Consider the following 21,175-nt stretch of genomic DNA (forward strand, 5'->3'; position numbering starts at 1 on the left):
GTTGCTAAGTTATTGTGAGTGGTTGTTAATGCGTTGCTATGCGGCTGCTAGGTTACAACACTATCTTGCTATCAAAAACAGCTAGACGGATGTCAAGATGCATTTCTTAAAGCTGATGCCATCTTAAATAGTCAACTGTCATGGTGGCACAAACAACAACCAGCACAAGACGGCCAAGGATATCCATCTGAATGTCTACAAGAGGCTTTTGCAATTAAAAAGCATAGCACATAAAGAATTATAGTATATAAGAAAAAACAAACAAACTAATCAGTCTTACTATTTGATCAGTCACCTGTTGGACGACTAGGCAAACAGGCTCTAATAGCTTAAAACTCTCCATCCAAGCACTACTTCCAGCTCTAAATAGGATTTTAGACCCAGTTGTGACACTGAAACACCGACAAAAGAAACAATACACGCCTTTCCCGACCTTACTACTAATGCAAGTTGATGATCTGCAACATACTTATTAAAAAGCCACTCTTACGGAGCATAGACATAAACAGAAAACACTGATAGCCAAGCTGAGGGATTACACATTGCAAAAGAAGCACAAAATCAGATGTTACCTTTGAAAGGTCACCCACTTCCAAATAGAAACAGATGATGAAGACGTTCCAGGCGACCCACAGCACCAACCAGACTGCATACTGTGAAAGAGACAGGAAGAGGGTATTTGAAAGACCTATTTCAACCTCAGACCCCCAACAACTAACTAACCAAATACACATTTGCATATGTGTGATTAATTGGCCTGTAAAAGCATAAGTGGGAGATTTTCTCTGTAATTAATTCTTCGATGTGTGTTCCTTAAAACATTCAGCCTCCACAACTCTGGAATCTGCCAAAGAAGCGGTGCAGGCAGACGATGCATTTCGCAGCGGAAACAGGAACCCTGTGTGGGAGTTTGTGAGGGTGGCTCGCTCTCTGGTTCATGAGCTAACGCTTATCGAAATAGCGAGATGTGATTATAAAACGATGAAACAGATTCCCCAGCAAAAATTGCAGCCGGCGCAGGGGGGTGTCTTTAAAAATGAAGCAAATTTTGGTTAAATAAACACAGGTCTCATCCTACTTCGGATCATTAGGGAGCACAACAAACCAACATTACGTTAAAAGAATTTGTTCAAAAGACGAGGGTATTGGCTCACCAGCATTCGCAGCTCATGGCATGTTTTACTGATTAAAATGTGAGAGGTACGCCACGTGAGAACTCCGAGGTCTGTTAGGCAGGCAGTGATCTTTAGATAAAATAACACTTATCTGATCCAATTCAAAGTGAGACAGGTGAGTGCAAATGAAATACTGAGCAAGGGGAAATGCAAAATCAATTTGAATTACCTGATGGGACTTGAGCGGAAAAACACGGCCTTTAGCGCTTGAAAATGAGCAGTTAGCGACATGAATTTTGAGCAGCTCCCCAAAAGTGGCTCTAATAGATAGATCAATATGGACTTAGCTTTGATAAAAATGAGCATGTGCAAAGCTTCTACAATCTTCCTTTACAAATGTACCAGCTCGATTCGAGGGTTGTCCACCAATGAGATTTTTTTCATTCAATTCCTTAATTTGAATTGTGATACATTATGCAGAGTTTGGATTTAAAACAAAGTTACAAAGATAAAAAAAAATATTCCAATTTGTGTTTCGAAGATGAGCAAAGGTCAGAACAGTGACAGAAGTTTCATTTTTGGGTGAACTATCCCTTTAAGTTTAAATGACACTTGTTAAGTCTTATGTTCCTACTGAAAAAAAAAAACAGCTTGAATATAGCTGGTTTACAGGCTGGTTTTAGAGGGGGTTTGACCACTTCTTTAGCTCGGAGATCTGCTGACTAACCAGCTAAAACCAGCTACTTCCAGCTTAAGACCAGCCAACAAGCTTAGACTGGTTTTTGCTGTATTAGGACATTAAATGATCTATTGTTGTATGTTGCAGAGTCGATATGATCTCCAACAAAGTTGTAACCATTTACAAAGACTGACCTTGTACAAGAGGGTTGACTTTGGCGGTGTCAGTAACAACGTACAGTAGCTGTTTTTTATTTACAGTTATATACGCAAAAATCCGTGAACGCCTCAGGCTAAAGCCAAAGATCAACACATCACTCTTGTCTTCCAGTTACAGCGTGGTTGAAGTATCTCCTGCCTTGCACGCATCGCTTTATAAGAAGGAGCCTCCTCCACGTGTTAGAGCAGGAGGGGGTCTAGACGGAGCGATTGACTTCAATTAAGTCTCATAATCCTGCTTGATATCTCCAACACGCATTCCGAGGGAGGAGGTTATGAACGCGTTTTCAGTGATGGCTGTTTTGGCCTAACCTTTCCCCCAAGAACTCACGCTCTCAAACGGTGCGCACCAGACCGTTGAGACTCGGAATTTTGCCATCTTGAAATCTGACATGTTGTCAGGACATTAGATCCAGAAGATGTGGGCATGTAGTGGAACCTCATTTGGCCCTTTGCCAGCCACTGGAACGTGCCAAGTTGAATTAGAATAAAAATTTATCTGGCCTGACAGCATCCCCAAAACGGATATAAGCAAGAGTAATGTTCGAATGTGAGCAATTTATCTCCGCGGGAGGCTCCCTCTCCATCGCTCTGGCCAGCCACTGCTCCTAGACTGAAAAATCGAGCATTGTTTATTCCAAAGGGAGACACATAACACTAAAAAGGCAATCTGCTTCATCTCAACTGGGTGACATGGCCGGAGTCACATCTGAGGCAATGACCCGGTCCGTCAGTACATTGATATCTCTCTGTTATGCTGACCAGAGTGTTAAATGTCCGTTGTACACGACTGTAGAGGAAAGCTGTCACAACAAGTGGTCTGATCTCATCCGTGCTGAATGTGATGAACAGCAGCTGTTCTCTCTTAATATCATCTATTAGGTATTACTTGATTGACGGGCTGGACACCAATATACTGTAGATCATGCGTAAAACTGACACATGAATCATTTGTTTCAGAACCTGATGCATTTGTCCTTTAGTAAATTTGTTTAGTTATATATTATCACAGCAATCACTCAGATAAAAAATTGGACAAAAACTACACTCTCAGAAAAAAGGTACAAAAGCTGTTCCTATTTTCAATCGATATTGGTACCTTAAAGGTACATATTAGTACCTACAAGGTACAAAAGTGTACCTTTTAAAAAGATACCAGCCCAGTGAAAGCTTTTCTACCTTTTTTATTAAGAGTGTACCATAAGACTAGCTCAGAGACTAGCTAGACCAGCTAAAAACTAGCTTGGCTAGACTGGGAGACCATCTTAAACAGCGCACACACATTCTGACCAGTGATGAGACAGTTTGCTTACGTCCCTACTGAAAAAAGAAAACATCTTAAAACTAACCCAAACTGGTTTACTGGTCTTAGTTAGCTGGAAGACCATCTTAAAGCAGCTAAGACCAGCAAACCAGTTTAAGCTGGTTTTGGTTATGTTGGTCTTTTTTTTTTTTAATGAAGCAATTAAGGAGACAATGCATCATTGTAACAATTTAGACTCTTAAGGCCGGGCCACACCAAGCTGACAGTCGGCTCTTGTTAGGCCGTCAGGAAGCGTCTGTCGGGCTAGTTTGGTGTGTTCCACACGTTGGCTCTCGTCAGGCTTATGTCGGGCTCACGTCAGCGGAAGTTTGCCCGATTCAACATGTTGAATCGGCTTCGGGGCTGTTGGGGAAAGTGAGAACTCCGATTGGATGCCTAGTTTTGCGAACAAGTCAGCGCCAGAGAATTAAAGCAAAAGTGATGAAAACGAGTAAGGCGGCACAAACAGAAGGCTTTGTGACAACTCTAATTTGCACTGCACTTTACATTTTGGAATTGCGCTCTTTAGATTTGCCCTGTTTAGTAAAATAAAGCAATAAGCCCCAAGAATCCATGGTTTACAGTGAATTTATAACAGCTAAGGGGCATTGTTAGGGATGACATAACATTGCCTTAGTTGTTATAAATTCACTGTAAACCATGGCTTCACAGGGCTTATTGCTTTTATAAAACAGTTATTCCATGTAAGTAGAAAGGTTTCACAAAATAAAATAAAAGGAAACAAAGTGTAATGATATTAATAAAAAATTATTCTTCCACCAAACAATGTAGTTCCTCAACAAAGTGGTTGCTGAGAAACAGACGTAAACAAAGGTGTATGTTTACAAAGTAATTTAGAACAGTTTAGAACACGGCTCAACCAATCAGAATCAAGGACTGGAACTATCAGTTTTATAACTGGTCCTAAACCTTTCGTGGAACAGAGAGCTGTGCATACAACAAAAACTTTTCAGTATCAAGTCTATCCATAGTAAATATGAAATATCAATCACATTGAATCAGAACATATTTGATGCTTAAAGGGATAGTTCAAAAATGTCCTGGGTCTTCCAAGCTTTGGCAGTGAATGGCTGTTGAGATTTCGAAGTTCAACAAAGTGCATCCATCCATCATAAAAAGTACTCCACATGACTCCAGGGGGTTAATAAAGGCCTTCTGAAGTGAATCGATGCATTTGTATAAGAAAAATATCCATATTTGCAACTTTATAAACTGTAATCTCTAGCTTACTGTTGTGCATGCCTTCAGATGAGAGTGGCGTTCTAGTGGATGATGTAGGCGAATGCGATGACGAATGGATTTGTAAATAAATGTGGTGGAGGATTTTGATATAAGCCAACAGGAGACTGATTTTCATTTGCTCCTGTAAACAAAACTTGGTTCTCATGAGACTAGCATATTCTCACCGGAGCTTACGCTATTCTTTCGTGAACAAACATACGTCAGTTAGCGGAAGTTAGAGATTAAGGTTTATAAAGTTTTAAATATGGAAATTTTTCTTGCACAAACGCATCACTTCACTTCAGGCCTTTATTAACCCCTGGAGCTGTGTGGAGTACTTTTTATGATGGATGGATGCACTTTATTGGACTTAAAAATCTCAACAGCCATTCACTGCTATTATAAAGCTGGGATGAGAAATGATATTTTTTTAATATAACTCTGATTGTATTTGTCTAAAAGAAGAAAGTCATATACACCTAGGATGGCTTAAGGGTGAGTAAATCATGTGGTAATTGAAATTTTTTGGGAGAACTCTTTAAGAACGCATGTGGAGAAAGATTTTAGACCAATGAGATTCCACTGTTAGTAATGTTAACCAGTGAAACCAAATGACTGTCAAAATGTCTTGTTGCTTTGGCGCTGATAGCCTTGTGGGCAGCGCTGTGACATACAGCGCCGTTGCGCTCCAGGCGTCCCGTGTTCGAATCCCGAATCGAGGAACTTTTCCCGATCCCGCCCCCATCTCTTTCTCCCACTTCGCTTCCTGTCACTTCTAAACTAGGCACAATAAAGGCAAAATGGCAAAAAAATATATAAAATAAAAAAAAATGTCTTGTTGCTCAACACAGTCACAAAAGGTTAGGACAAAAACTTATATTGCTGTTTATTGTTATGTTGCATTGTGCCTGGCTAGGATTTGAAGCGAGACACTTTTATGACACCAGTGGTATTAATAAAACAAAATGACAGCATAACCTGGAAGGGGGAAAGAGAATATATATCACAAACTGAATATGAAAATATGTGGAAACTCACCCCGGTCACATATCGCGGTCTGAACTGCACCGTCCCAAAGAGACCTAGAATCACTGTGATGATATGGATGAAGTTTGTGAGGATCGGAGCCCACTGGTATCCGAGGAAATCAAATATCTGTCGCTCCAGGATGCTGATCTAGAAACCAAACACAGAGAAAAGAAGATACTGATTTACAAAGCAAAGACAAGGACAATACATTGACATGCAAGCATTTATTTGCATAAAGGCGTAAACAGATTTCCTTTTAAGCCAGCTTTAGGGGTTGCTGTTATGACAGCGCTCTGATGTCAGCTGGAAGGCAGGGTGAGACGACGGACCGCGAGGCCACATGTGAAAGCACATTCTACATGCAGCCAGAGGAATACCCCTGTCACACAGGCGATTAATTAGAACCGAGACGTGCCTCTCCGGAGTCAGACCCCCCACCCTTTCGCCAAAACCAGAGATGACTTGGAAATTAAAGCTGGCAAGTCTAGCCTCGCAGCTCTGGGTGCTCCAATCTCAGCCGCTGATTGGACATGACACTGATGTCAATACCACAAGCTATGGCACTTCCAAAAGCAGACCGGCACAGGGTCACGGCTTTATCCCCAAAGGACCGACAAGCAGCCAGCCTCATAAAGCTAATGCTAATAGCACCCGTGTCTCCAGCTGCATTCACAAGAAGCTGCGTTTAACAACCTCAGATGCTCAAGGTCTTTTCTGAGAAAGGAAACCAAGCAAAAATCACGGCATTGAATCGCTTGCTTTGCCTTGTGATGTAATGGGGGATAGTAAAGAGCAAAGATTCAGGATGAAGGTTGTTAAATGAAGCTATTGAGGTCACAATGGCATTCATATTTTTAGCGGTTGCACTTTCAAACATCTACTCAAGTGAACATCAATAGAGGCTTCGGAGGATTCAATAGCAGCATGAATATCAAATTACTCAGAGTCGCATTGAGATGCTGTATTTAAGTGTTTCCTATTCAGTGCTGTTTTTGCAGCAGGGGAGTGCTGGTTCAATCCTGCAGTCCACCCAGTGGATCAAACAAATAAATTATTTTACATTTTGCTCAGAAAAAACATGAATTATTCATTGAGATTTTTTGATTATAACATTGATTAAATGAACACTAATTTAACTTTAATTTATTGAAATTATTGAAATTTAATTTAAACATAAATAAATAAATATACACTGCCCTCCAAAAGTTTGGAAACGCCCTAGAAAAGTGGGGTTTTGGACAATATTGGCATTAATCCTTTTTAATTTGTGATAATTTTCCACTGATAAGGGACAACACAAACTATGAAAACATATTTTATTACATAAACAGTTTATACATAGAAAAAAAAAAATAAATTTTCGATTAATCAAAATATCCAACATTAGCTGCTATTACAGCTCTGCATAATCTGGGCCTAAATTCATTGTATTCTAAACTTAATTGGCAATCAATTGTTGAAGCTATTAAGGTGTGCTGACCCAAAAATCTTTTAAAAACCTGGGCCAAGTTTAAACCAGTAACCAGGCATCACAGCTGGCAAAGGGGCATGTCTGACTTTGACATGTATATATTGCCATTATTACGTAATCAAAATGAAAATTATTATTGCTGGTCTTCAATGATAATGTCAAGTTACTTTAATGTATTTGCAAAAAATGATAAGGATTTATGCTGATATCGTCCAAAACCACACTTTGCCAGGGGTGTTAACAAACTTTTGGAGGGCAGTGTATATTTAAAAAAAAAAAAGTATCTTAAATGAGTGGTTAAATTACTGGAAGGCCTCAGCAAACTTCTAAAGACTTCAAATTATTTAGTTACATCAATCCTATTTAATTTATAGTATATTTATTTTAATAATAAATTTATAATTTTTCCAGTTACAAAAACGCTAAAAATTATATTGATAAACACAGCACAAATCCTGGAGGAAATATTTTAGACAATACTGGAAGCCTTCGAGACAAATTTAAACTTTTGTCATATGAGGAGTAATGATACTAATTTAATTATCAAAAACCTAGGGCCCTTTGAAATCCCCCCAAATTTTATTCCAAATTCTGTTTTGTTATGTTTTAATTTTTCTGGATTACATTTTTTTCAGTTTTTTATTTTTTTATTTATTTATTTTTTGACTATGTTTAAATTGTTAAATTAAATCGTATTAATCAAAAGCATGTCTAATTCTGAAATCATGAAATGTACACAATTTAACAACGATTTATTAAAAAGTTAAAAATTGTATTACTAACAAAAATTACTAACAAAAATTAAATTTTTAGGGCCTTATGAAATATGGTTTTATTTTTTCTCAAATTCTGTTTTATTTTTACAAAATTCTGTTTTCCATTTTGATTGTCTGGATTCCATTTTAATTATTTAATTACATTTTAATAATCAAAATGAACTTTAATTTATTTATTTTACAAAAAATTAATTTATTTTATTATGATAGTTTTTCTCAAATGAAATGGTAAAATGCTCATGAAGTGGGACTCAGAACAGTTCTAGAGATCACATACTCATATATTGAGGCGACAAAAGCTAAAAACGTTGTGATCATTATGCGCGCTTCAGTGTGTGTAGTAAACTAAACCGGAAGATTTTTATGACATTTTCCACATCGTGGAAATCATAGAGCCTACAAATCTTGCACAAAACAGTTTGCTATGACACATATGATTAAAAATAAAGTCCTTTGGTTCAGTTAGTGAATCAGAAGTTAATTCAGTATCTACTCTGACAAAGTGATTCATTCAATGAAGGATTTGTAGGACTGATTCAAATTCTGTCTTTGTATCTGATCACATTCAATTTAGATGACAATTTCACAACTTGGTTAAAAAATAATTTACCATGCCGGTGTAGATTTAATGCCCATGCAGGAAAAACTGCGCTTTGTAATTAAGCAATAGTTCATTTTATGAATCTATCACCAGTGAACAAAGCTCAGAAGTCTATTAATCTGCGCATCCTGTTCAGCTCCGCCCCGTGATGACCAGTTTGTGACTCCCTCCACCCCTGATCTCCCCAAGGGACGTGTCTTCTGTTGTCAGGGCATTTCCTTTGAGCTTCTGCTAGCGTACATCTGGTAAGCATGCCTGTCCCAAACACTTATGTCATCGATCATAATGAAAGGTATTATACTGACAACACCAAGCAACACCAGCGCACTTCACACCAGTCTCTAGATTAAGAATCGTCACAGCTCCAGGGTGCAGATGAGATTAGTTTTGTGTCAGAATAAAAATGGCTCCTTTTCCAAGTAGCATGCACTTTTTTTTTTTTTTTAACACAATAATTTTCTCCCTTCCCATTCAGCCTTCAATGCCACCAAATAATTCTCTGGCTTCGGTGTGTTTTATGAATCATGGCATGTGATTTCCCCCTGCTCTAGCTCTTGTTTGTTTTCACTGTCCTCCATATTTCCTCTATGAAACAGAAGGATGAAAAGACAAATGCATTACCATCTGTTTTCTTTAAGGAATAGTTCAAAAATTCTGTCATTATTTACTCACCCTCATGTTGTTCCAAACATAGACTTTCGAAACACAAAACGATGTTTGTGAAGATCTAATTATACCGGTTCCTCTTTTCTACACAATTACAATGCATGAGAACTGAGGATTTCAGTCTTCTAAAAAGGACACAAAAGTACCATAAAAGTGTCACTTCAGTAAGACTCATGTGCTATATAAGTCATCTAAAGTCGTATGATAGCTTTGTGTGAAAAAAAAAAATGAAATTTGATCTACGTTTTTGATCATCTATGGGAGAAGTAGCAATGCCCAATTTGTGAACAAATCATTTTTGAGAGTCAAATATTTTCAATAAATTGACCTATCCTGTTGGAAAAGCTGGTCTGAATGATTTGTTCATGAATCAAACTGAAAGGGTTCTTGAGTTACACGATCCCCGCTGAGGAATAAGGGTGTTATCTAGCAAAAGGATCAGTCATTTTTTAAAAAAAATAAAAATTTGTATACTTTTTAACCACAAATGCTGGTATTGCACTAGCTCTTCTTCACGCATTACGTAATCAAGTCGCCCAACATCATTGTTTTACTTTTTTTTTTGTAAAGGGTGTTTGACTTTCTTTGCATGTTCGGGTCTGTGCTTCCAAATCATGCGTGACCTTTCAAGCTAGTCGAGCTAGTGCAAGATGAGCATTTGTGGTTAAAAAATATGTCATTTTCTTTTTCTTTTTTTTAGAAAATGACCAATCGTTTTACTAAGACCCTTATTCCTTGGCTGGGAACGTGTAGAGCCTTTTGAAGCTGCACTGAAAATACAGTTTTGACCTCCAACCCTTTGCATCCCATTGAAGTCCACCATATGGAGAAAAATCCTGAAATGTTTTCCTCAAAAACCATCACTTCAACTGAAAAAAAGAAAAACATGAACATCTTGGATGACATGGGGGTGAGTAAATTATCAGGACATTTTTATTCTGAAAGTGAACAAATCCTTTAACAGCTTACTGGAGGGGAAGATTATTAATAAATAATGACTCAAAAGTCGATTTAATTCAATGCAGGGCTTCAGAAAGTTAGAATATAAAGATATAAAGTCTAATTTTGACATTTTGGAGTCTTCAGTCTAGCATGGAAAAGAGCAGTACAAATCTTCAAACATTCTCCTTTTGTGCTCATCAGTAGAACAAAAGTACATGTTTGAAATGCCAACAGGATGAATACATAATAACAAACAAAACAATAATTTTGGCAGGAGTACTCATTTAATAGGTTGTTTTCCATTATCCACCAAAAAACAGCATAAACATGAGCTGGAGAGCATGATAGCACTATGCTCAATCCATAACACCTTCATTATCAAAAGCTCTTCTCGTCAGATGAGCCATGCATTACAGTGTATTCTCAAAAGAATGAGTCGTGCAGCAACTACGAGCACACTGAAAAAAGGAAAAACGATTGATTGACCCGACTCAGCGGTTCCATTGCTTTTGCAAAGCCTGGTGAAAAACTACAGCCACCCCTGAAATCCACTAATAAACCACAGTGCCATGGTGTTGAAGGAAGCCCATATGCCAGCACAAAATACAATCTGCTCTGCCCGCGAAGAGGTTGCAAAATGCAAATATGGCTAATTATGCTATATTATGTTATTCGGTGAAAGATGGTGTGTTGACAATGGCTTTAAAACACATCTTAATGGTACTCAAATTCACAGTTCTCTTCTCTTAGGCTTTTGTGGACACCTGCGCTTATTGACAGAATTCCCAAAAGAGCCCTAGCATTAACATGCACGTCCAATGGGGGAAAAAAAAAGCTTCAGGGATTTTATGAAGAGGCTGTAAGCTCTTGTTTGAGGTGGGGGGCCAACATCATCATTAATGTGGCCTCTGGGCCCCCCTTTTATATAAACAATAATGTAAACAGCATTGTGGGGCAGCTGTGCCCGGAGTGACAGATTTTCCAAGTCAGTTTTGTACATGAGTAATTAGGTCTATAAATATGAGAGGAAAATCCTCCCATTAATGTTCAAAAGACTGAGATTTGGAAGTGGAAAGGCCTTTAAAGAAAAACTCTGAATGCCTGACTACTCACTGACAACAAAGAGATATCCAGCGGTTTCAAGCAGAAAGCAAATACTCAGTACTTCATATATAAAATATGATAACACTCATACTGAGGCTCTAAAATTACGTTTAAAGCCACTGAATAAGCCGATACATATTATTCAAATGTGTGAAACTATTTTTGAAAGAAGTTTTTGAAAGAATCTTACGTTTGAAAGATTCTTAAAGTTTCTAATGCTTACCAAGGCAGCATTTATTTGATCAAAATTAGGGCTCAGCCGATTATCGTCGCCGATATTAAGCATTTTTGTGGTTCTCGGTATGTCATATTTAACCAAAAGCAAACACTCAGTCCTTCACAACAGTATGCATGAGCATGTATCTATAAAAAAATCATAACACTCATACTATGGCTCTAAAATCTGGTTAAATGTCACTGAATAAGCCGATATATACCATTCAAAAGTCAGGAGTCGGTAAGAGGATTTTTGAAATAAGTTTTTGAAAGAATCTTACGTTTGAAAGATTCTTAAAGTTTCTTATGCTTACCAAGGCAGCATTTATTTGATCAAAATTAGGGCTCAGCCGATTATTGTCGCCGATATTAAGCATTTTTGTGGCTATTGGAATGTCATTTTCAACCGAAAGCAAACACTCAGTCCTTCACAACAGTATGCATGAGTACGTATCTATAAAAAACTCATAACACTCCTACTATGGCTCTAAAATTTCGTTAAATGCCACTGAATAAGCCAATATACACCATTCAAAAGTCAGGAGTCTTTCAATTTTTTTTGAAAGAAGTTTTTGAAAGAATCTTACATTTGAAAGTTTTTTATGCTTACCAAGCCTGCATTTATTTGATCATTGATTATTGATGCCGATATTAAGCATTTTTGTGGTTATCGGTATGTCATTTTTAACCGATAGCAAACACTCAATACTTCACAACAGTATGCACAAGTATGTATCTATAAAAAAATCATTAAACACATACTATGGCTCTAAAATCTAAAATTCAAAAGTCAGGAGTTGGATGATTTTTGAAAGAAGTTTTTGAAAGATTCATACATTTGAAAGATTCTTAAAATTTCTTATGCTTACCAAGGCTGCATTTATTTGATCAATATTACGTCTGTATATGTATATATATTGATTCAAAATATCAGTTATCGGTCTATTTGATCTGTAATAACTGGTATCGGCAGAGGGCGACCTCTAATCCAAATAAAAACTGTATTCTGAAATTTTTGTATTCTGAAAAAAAAAAATTTATTATTATAATATACCTTAAAATGTAACTTATTCCTGTCGTGGCAAAACTGTTTTTTTTTTTGATGATGTTGAAACCAGTTGTGCTGCTTAATGTTTTTGAGGTAACCGTAATACATTTTTCCAGGATTCAATGATGTACATAACGTTTAAAAATATATATACTCAAAGTATATTCAAATATACCTTTTTGGTAACAATGTAGATCTTTACAGTCACTTTTAATAATTCATAATTTATAGAATTAATAATGTAATGTACACTTTCTGAATAAAAGTAATAACCCCTTACTGACCTCAAACTTTGAATGATAGCATACACACACGGGATCAGACATCAGCTCAGTTCTACATTAAATACTGCATGTTGCTACAATTTACATCTACTTATTTGGTAGATGCTTTTATATCTTACAGTGCATTCAATGTAATCATTATAGCAGTTTGTGGGAATTGAACCACTGACCTCGCTGGCACCATATTTTGTCAGTTTGATCTATGAGAAAATTGCTTCAAGCTATTAAAGTGGCAAACAGCCTACAGTTAGCATAATGAACAATATAACTTGGCGGATGCATTGTTTAGTGCGATTATTAATATTAATACATGCAATTATTTATTGTACATATTGCAGTTGGCATCATTTTATAGATGCAATAAGCCACTCGAGACCATATGTTCTACCGTTCTTCCACGGACGAGGAGGATTTTTTTGTTTTTGTTTTTTGGCAACAACACTCCTTAACTATGGTAAATTGACAATGAGGAGTGCGAGCGTCAAGCTAAAAGCATCACTAAACCGATTTCGTAATGAATATCGAATCCAAAGGTCAGTGTAACCAATTCCTCTAATGATATTTTCCCTTCCTTATGTGCGCATAATGTTTTTTCATGATTATTACTTGGCAGCAGAAGCATCCCATTAGCGATTAGGCCGCTATAGCGCACGCTTTCAGTCCGTGATTGAGATTAAAGTTCATTCTCCCTGTGACAAAGCCGAATCTCATTCTCCCAACCTTGCTTTCGCTCGCTTCGCTTCTCTCTCCCTTTCCCCCCCATTTATATATTTCTTTCAGTGCGCAGGGACACGAGCAGCCTTTAATCAGAGAGACAAAAGCTAATCAATCAGCAGGGGCAGGTTGAATAGAGAGCTTCACGGCGCATTCAAACGAAGCTGGCCGAGTTATAGCATTTCCCAGTGTTAGCGCCACAGAGCATTAACTACAGAATGAGCACGGGCTAATGAAGAAGGCTCCCATGCAGCACGGCAGAGGGAAGGCGCATCTTGGCCTGCCTCCATTGTCCGTCAGTAATCCAATTCCATCTGCTGCTGCCGCCAGTGATTTTAATGCTGCTCTGCAGAGATGAGACTGCAAAAATAACAGCAGAATTGAATGGTTATTTAATCTATGGCACATACAGTTGGAACCACTAAACAGACGGGGGACATTTTAAAAGTAAGCGTAAACTGTTAATGTGGCTACAAAATGCAAGTATTTGCATTTGCAAGCATTGCAAATGCTTGATTCCTTTCACAACTGTGTCTGCTTTAGTCAAGACGCGTTCTTCGTTTCAGTTAGTAACAGTGGTGAGAATTGTTCTCCAAGAGTGCCACTGTATCCCATTTGTTTAAACAGTGGATTTGCATGAAGTATAATTCAGTTTTGGAATGGATTTCATGCAAGTACAGAAAAAGACACATTTATGATTCCAAATGAATATGATGCTTTTTCATAAAGTTTCCTCAAAAATATTCTTGGACATAGCCAACTACTCAAAATACATAATTACAAGCGATCAAAGAGCATATAAAGCCACCTTTGTACAGTAATATGCAGAAATCTAATAGGCATAGTGACAATCAGACACATTTGAGAACCCCTGCTGTTTTCCCCTGCTTGTTATGTACAATGGACATGTTTCATGCAAAAATTCAAGTGGGTGTATCAATGAAGTATTTGCAAGATTGTGTGCATATCAAAGCTGATAAACGCACAAATCATACATCAATGACCATGAAATCATTTTACAATCACAGCATTAAAAAAGGATTTTTTTTTTACAATAACTGCATTAGAAGGGAAAACCTTAAGGAAGAGCGTAATTAAAAAAAAAACATTATTAAGTTGGCTTGAGAAAGCCAACGTACTGATCTGACCACTCAGACTGGTCTGAAGTTAGTTGCTATATCTTTTCAAATTGATCCGGGTTACAGTTTTTTGAAAACCAGACTATTAAAACCACCTAAAAAATCCCACAGACTTTCATTGAGGGGGTGTAAACTTTTATACAAAGAGCAATGCTTAACAACTCCCTACTTAAAAAAACAGCTAAAACCAGTCTAAGCTGAATGGCTGCTTTGGCTGGTCTCCCAGGCTGGTTTTAAAGTGGTTTAAAGTGGTTTTTGCCACTTTTTAGCTGTCTGTTTTTGGCTGGCCAAGCTGGGAGACCGGCCAAAACACCAGCCAAGGTTAAACCAGCTATTTTCAGCTTAAACCAGCTAACACTAGACAACCAGCCTAGGCTGGTTTTAGTTGTTTTTTACTGAATCAACTGGCTTTAGCTGGTTTAGACATGCTTATCACGTTAGAAACATGTTACTCATGCTAGCAACATGGTAGTAATTTCCTAATCATGTTAACAACATGCTAATCATTCTAGCAATATGCTAATAACATGCTAATTACGCTAGAAACACGCTAGCAACATGCTAGTAACTTGATAATAATGCTAAAAAAACTGCTAGTAACTTCCTAATCATGCTAGTAACATGCTACTAACTTGCTAATCATACTTAAAAAAATGATAGCAACATGCTAATCATGCTAACAACATACTGGTTATATGCTACTCATGCTATAAACATGTCAGGAACATGCTAGTAATATGCTAATCATGCTAGAAACATGCTAGCTACAAACTAGTAACTAGCTAATCATGCTAGCAACATGCTAGTAACTTGCTAATCATGCTAACAATATGCCAGTAACTGGCAAATCATGCTAGCAACATGTTAATAACTTGATAATCATGGTAACAATGTGCTATTAACATGCTAATCATGTTAGTAACTTGCTAACCAAGCTAGCAACATTCTAGTAACTTGCTAATCATGCTAACAATATGCTGGTAACTGGCTAATCATGCTAGCAACATGTTAATAACTTGATAATCATGGTAACAATGTGCTAGTAATATGTTAGTCATGGTTGTAACTTGCTAGTCATGTTAGTAACAGGCTAGTAACTTGTTAATCATGCTAGCAAAATGCTAGTAACTGGCTAATCATGCTAGTAACATGGTAGCAACAAGCTAGTAACATGGGAATCATGTTAGAAACATACTAGTAACATGTAAATCCTCTTAGAAACATGCTAGCAACATGCTAGTAACATGCTAATCATGTTAGATACATGCTAGCAACATGCTAATCAGGCTATAAACATGCTAGTAACTTGTTAATTATGCTAGCAACATGCTAACCATGCTAACAACATTGTAATCAGCCTATAAAAATGCAAGAAACAAGCTAATCATGCTCAAACATGCTAACAACATGTTAAATAATGTAGGCAATGTGCTAAATCATGACAGAAACATCAAGTGATACTTTTAAAACTGCTTCAAACTTTCAGGCTAGGCTTTCTCAGGCCAACTCTAAGTTTGTTCTCAAGCTTTACTCATCTAGTTTCACAATGTTTTCTATTTTGATATATTTTAAATTGTAATTTATTCCTGTGACGGCAAAGCTACATTTTCAGCATCAGTCTTCACTGCCACATGATCCTTATGAAATCATTCTAATATACTCATTTGGTGCACCACAAACATTTTTTTATAATTATCAATGATGAAAACAGTTATGCTACTTCATATTTATGTGGAAACTGATCCATTCTTTGATGTATAAAAAGAAGAAAGAAAAAACAAACATACTATTTCACAACAACTGCATTAAAATAGAGAAAATTTATGGGAAGGCATATTTCACAACATCTGAACAAAATGTGGAACAACTGGATAACGGAAGGAAGGAATAGAATAAAAGGAAGGTAGACAATAGGAAAATAAAACATTTTACAATAAAAGCAATAAAATGAAAATAATGATGGAAAAAGGAAGGAAGGAAAGTACGATCACCAGCTAGAAGTGCTTTATTTGGAGACTGAAAAAGTGAACAGGTGATGGTAGTTAAGAGCTGCGTTCCTCCACTACTGACTACAATGACAGGAAGCCATCAGTTTGAGTTGATGTACATCATTATGCACTTCCTTTGTTCATCTTTAGCTGAGGGCACAGCCTGTGGAGGTGCACATGAAGACAAGACAAGATGAATGCAACACAATTCAATGGTTTCAGATAAAAGTATGTAAGTATGATGACTTGATGACTTAATGGGCATATCTGGTATAGTCTGAGATACTGCTGTTGATGTGGAATATAGTGACATCCATCATATTCAATGAAAAGGTTTTTATCCATCCATTCATCAAAGAATATGAGAATATAATGTATAACAAAATATCATATAAATATCGATTCTCATACTACGCAACATTCATGCTTTAGATTGTCAATTTTTTTCATAGTCTATCTCAGGAGAAACAAACAACTTCAACTCAAGTGCTTCATTATGTCATTGAAGACTTCTAGGAAATGACGCAAGGAGAAGACTGAGTGCACTGAGAGTCTGCAAACCAATGTAATGAATGCCAACATTTACATGCATCCAGTAAGAGGTTGCTGAAAATGCATTAGGTTATTTCCATACACGGAGCTGTCTGAATGTGTTCATTACCACACCGGAGACTTGCCGTTCGCACAAATCTCGGAATTCCATGCTGAATGACGCAGGTCGGACGTTTGGTGAGTAACTGTGTTATGCATAATGGACAACGATGATGAGTTCCAGTGTCAGCCGCAGCGTGTAACAGAGACAATAATGTGTTTAAGCATGCCGTTCATACAGTGAAGAGATTCTGTAGCAGCTGTCAGAATGTGTAGCTAAGCTTGAAAAATGCTGTTCATTATCTACATCGCACAATGGGCCGTTTCATATTCTTGGCCTTTTGCTCTTTGACCAGAATCCTCACAAAGGTCTAAACAGCAGCAAAAGAAAATCACTCAACTAAAGCAATTGCGCTTTACACCCACAGAGCAAAGATAAAGAGACCACGGAGGAAACGGCAGACATTAATATTAAATTTCACATACTGAAGATTTTGCTCCAAGACAAACAACTAAAAAATGTCAGAGAGCTAGATTTTGTTTTTCATCGGGTATCCGTTTCTCAGACCGTACAAATACAACAAAGGGCTGTTCTTTGACTGCTATATGGAAATATGCAAATTTGCATGTGTACTTACACTGAGAATAAAAAATGCAGAAACAATTTTCACTCCAAAATTGCTTTTAAATGTCACAAAAAATACAAGAGAGAACAAAAAACACACTGAATTGGGTGTGCAATTATAAAGGAGATAAACTGAAATTGTATTTTTTTTCTAATACAACATGCCAGTAATCTTTGTAAAAGATGATTTTTCAAAGTAGTTCATAAAAGCATGTGCACTAAAAGTATACACTGAGAAAAAGAGGGAAAAAAAGAGAGAAAGAAATTTAAAATTGGCTAATGCATGCTTTTTTTTTCTAATATAAAAAATAAAGAGAAAAGAGAAATCACCATAAATTCATGTGGGTAATATTAAAGTAGTAGCTCACTTCCAGAACAAAAAATTACAGATACTGTACTCACCCCCTTGTCATCCAAGATGTTCATGTCTTTTTTTCTTCAGTCGTAAAAAATGTTTTTTGAGAAAACATTTCAGGATTCCTTTCCATATAATGGACTTCCAAAATGCAGTTTAAATGCAGCTTCAAATGGCTCTAAATGATCCCAGCCAAGGAATAAGGGTCTTATCTAGCAAAGCAATCGTTATTTTCTAAAATAAATTACAATTTATATACTTTTTTAACCTCAAACGCTCATCTTGTCTAGGTCTGCGTGAACCCTTTTTTTCCGGTTCAAGACAGTTAGGATATGTTGAAAAACTCCCAACTTATTTTGTCCTCTAACTATGAAATCCTCCTAAATCGCTGCAGAAGTACCGACCCAGTGTTTACAAAGTAAACGGAAAAGGTAAAACAGCGATGTAGGGCGATTTTGAAGTTGGAGGAGAAAATGAAATGGAAGTTTTTTGACATTTCCTAGCTGTATTAAACCAGAAAAACAGAGTTCACACAGACCTAGACAAGACGAGCGTTTAAGGTATAAAAAAATATGTATATTGTAATTTTTTTTTTTAGAAAATAACCAATCGTTTCACTAGATAAGACCCTTCTTCCTTGGCTGGGATCGTTTAGAGCCCTTTGAAGCTCCATTTAAACTGCATTTTGTAAGTTCAAACTTAGGGGCACCATAGAAGTCCATTATATGGAGAGAAATCCTGAAATGTTTTTTTTTAAAAACCATAATTTCTTTACGACTGAAGAAAGAAAGACATGAACATCTTGGATGACAAGATGTTCATTATCTGTACATTTTTGTTTTGGACATAAACTACTCCATTAATGAGGGTAATATTCGCAAAAATAAATAAATTAAATAAACCAAAACAGATGCATACTTTAAAGTTGCAATGCAATGGAAGTAGTGATAGATTTCTTTTTTTTTTGCATTGTGATGTACATCCAAATATAAGAGATTGTTAAAAAAAACAAAGTAGGGCGAGACTTTGTTCTGTCAAACAGTTCTTGATTGGATAGAGGCATATCAACAAATAAAGAAAGGGTCGGGGTTAAAGCTAGTCTGGCATCCGTTACCAGAGAGAACACTGAAAACAAAAATTCATGTAGAAACAATTTTCACTCTGAAACTGATAGTAAATTTCACAAACAATTACAAAGAATCAGCAACACATTGAATTAAAGGCTTAGTTCAGTTTCAGAACAAAAATATTCCTACTAATTAACTCACCCCCATGTCACCCAAGATGTTTGTGTCTTTCTTTCTTCAGTCGGAAAGAAAGTTTTCCTGATATCATAGACTTCAATGGGGTTTAATGGTTTGAAGGTCCAAATTGCAATTTCAATGCAGCTTCAAATGGCTTTACACGATTCCAGCCGTGGAACAAGGCTCTTATCTAAAGAAATTATCTGCCATTTTCTAAAAAAAAATGCTAAATTATAGGAGAAAATGAGATGGAGTTTTTGGCCCTATCCTTACCTTTTTGAACCAAAGACGAAGAACTAACCACATGTGACCTTTCCAAAGTGATTACATGATGCGTGAAGTTGCGGACGTGCATTGCAACCCGTATTTCTAGGCTGGGATCGTGCAGAACCCTTTGAAACCGCAATTTAGTTCTTCAACCTGTTGACTTTAATGGGAGTCTATATGGAGAAAAATCCTGGAATGTTTTCCTTAAAAATGTTAATTACTGTTCGAGCGAAGAAAGAAAGACACGAACATCTTGGATGACACGGGGGTGAGTAAAGTATCATGTTGACTTGAATCTAAATCTCACATACTACGTAGTCTGAACGGTATGCAAATTGGGAAGCAGCCATGGACTTCTTGTCATGAATTACTTCAGAAACTGAATATTAAAGATGTTTCACACCCATATTTGAGAGCCTCATTAATACAGTCCAGTGAAGAAGAGCTTCTTGTGTCCCACCCAGAGGTTTTCAAGGAACCAAGTGGCGAACGTTAATTTCCTTAGCATGGATGGCTCTAGGGGTGGGAGGAGAGCAACTGAATAAAATTCATCAAGATACAGCGGTGTTAATGATGATAATCTATTTTAATATTCGTTTGCATATAAATGAGGCTGGCGAAAGAGCTGTTGCCCGAGGGCCAGGAAGATGATCGAGACTGATACGGGAATAGACCCAGCAGTGAACTCAAATGTCAACTGAGCGGGGTGGAAGCTGCCAGCATGCGGAGAAGGCCCACTGCGAGAGCTGCCACAATGGCTTTACTAATAAATATGTAAAATATGAACTAGTCAGGGTACAGTAGAAACTCTAGAGATGCATGGAAATTCAATCCAAATGTCATATATCCTTCAGGTCGTTCCGCACGACCACTGAAGCTATTAAAAATAGATCCTTGACATAAAATCTACCGCGTGTGATGCTACATAAATGACACAAATGCATTAAAAGACTCAGCCGCCCCTGGGACAGTGACCCCTATAGCTAGCAGGTATAAAAATGTAACCATAAGTTGACTTCGATGGAGAAGACTGCTAATTGGCTGACCTTAAACTGTCATCTTTATTTTCAAGCTTCATAATTGCTTGATGCTTTATTTATTTCACTTCTCGCTGGGTGTGTTTGAGGAAAGTGCCAGATCTCATTTAAGCAATTCTGTCAGAGAACCGCTGGTAAATAGCAGCATTACCAAGTTTCGGTGACTGACAGTTTCTTCACGTTGTGCCAGTTACTTAAAAGCGCAAAGGTTCTGCTGCCACAAAGAGCTGGAATCCGCTCATGGAATTTAATAGGAAATATTACAGGTCACAGAAACCTATTTTGAGGGCTTTAGAGAACACACTGACCAGGCCCTGTTGAGCTTCATCCGCTTTTTGAAAAGCACAAAGATGTTTGAGCCAAAAGTCCATCGCAAAAGTTATCTGGAAAACTGACGCGCTCAATAACTCCCTCAAACCCTAGTCTCATATTTTGTTATCTAATACAATAACACTCATACATTTTTAAGTGTGGCTTAAGTGTCCAAATACATTTTGGGGCCACTGTATTTGTGCTCGCTT

At 37.1% G+C, this 21,175-nt stretch overlaps 1 protein-coding gene across 1 annotated transcript in view; it reads right to left on the reverse strand.

Moving 5' to 3' along the window:
* The window catches only part of nkain2 (sodium/potassium transporting ATPase interacting 2), a 203,148-nt gene that overhangs the window by 130,095 nt on the left and 51,878 nt on the right, over positions 1-21,175 (reverse strand). The window contains exons 2-3 of the mRNA XM_051137749.1: positions 5,596-5,733; positions 573-653 (exon numbers count right to left, since the gene is read on the reverse strand). Coding sequence (XP_050993706.1) covers positions 573-653; positions 5,596-5,733 — 219 coding nt within the window. The remainder of the gene's footprint in view (positions 1-572; positions 654-5,595; positions 5,734-21,175) is intronic.

This window comes from Labeo rohita, chromosome 20 (assembly GCF_022985175.1).
Source record: "Labeo rohita strain BAU-BD-2019 chromosome 20, IGBB_LRoh.1.0, whole genome shotgun sequence".
Lineage (NCBI taxonomy): Eukaryota > Metazoa > Chordata > Actinopteri > Cypriniformes > Cyprinidae > Labeo > Labeo rohita.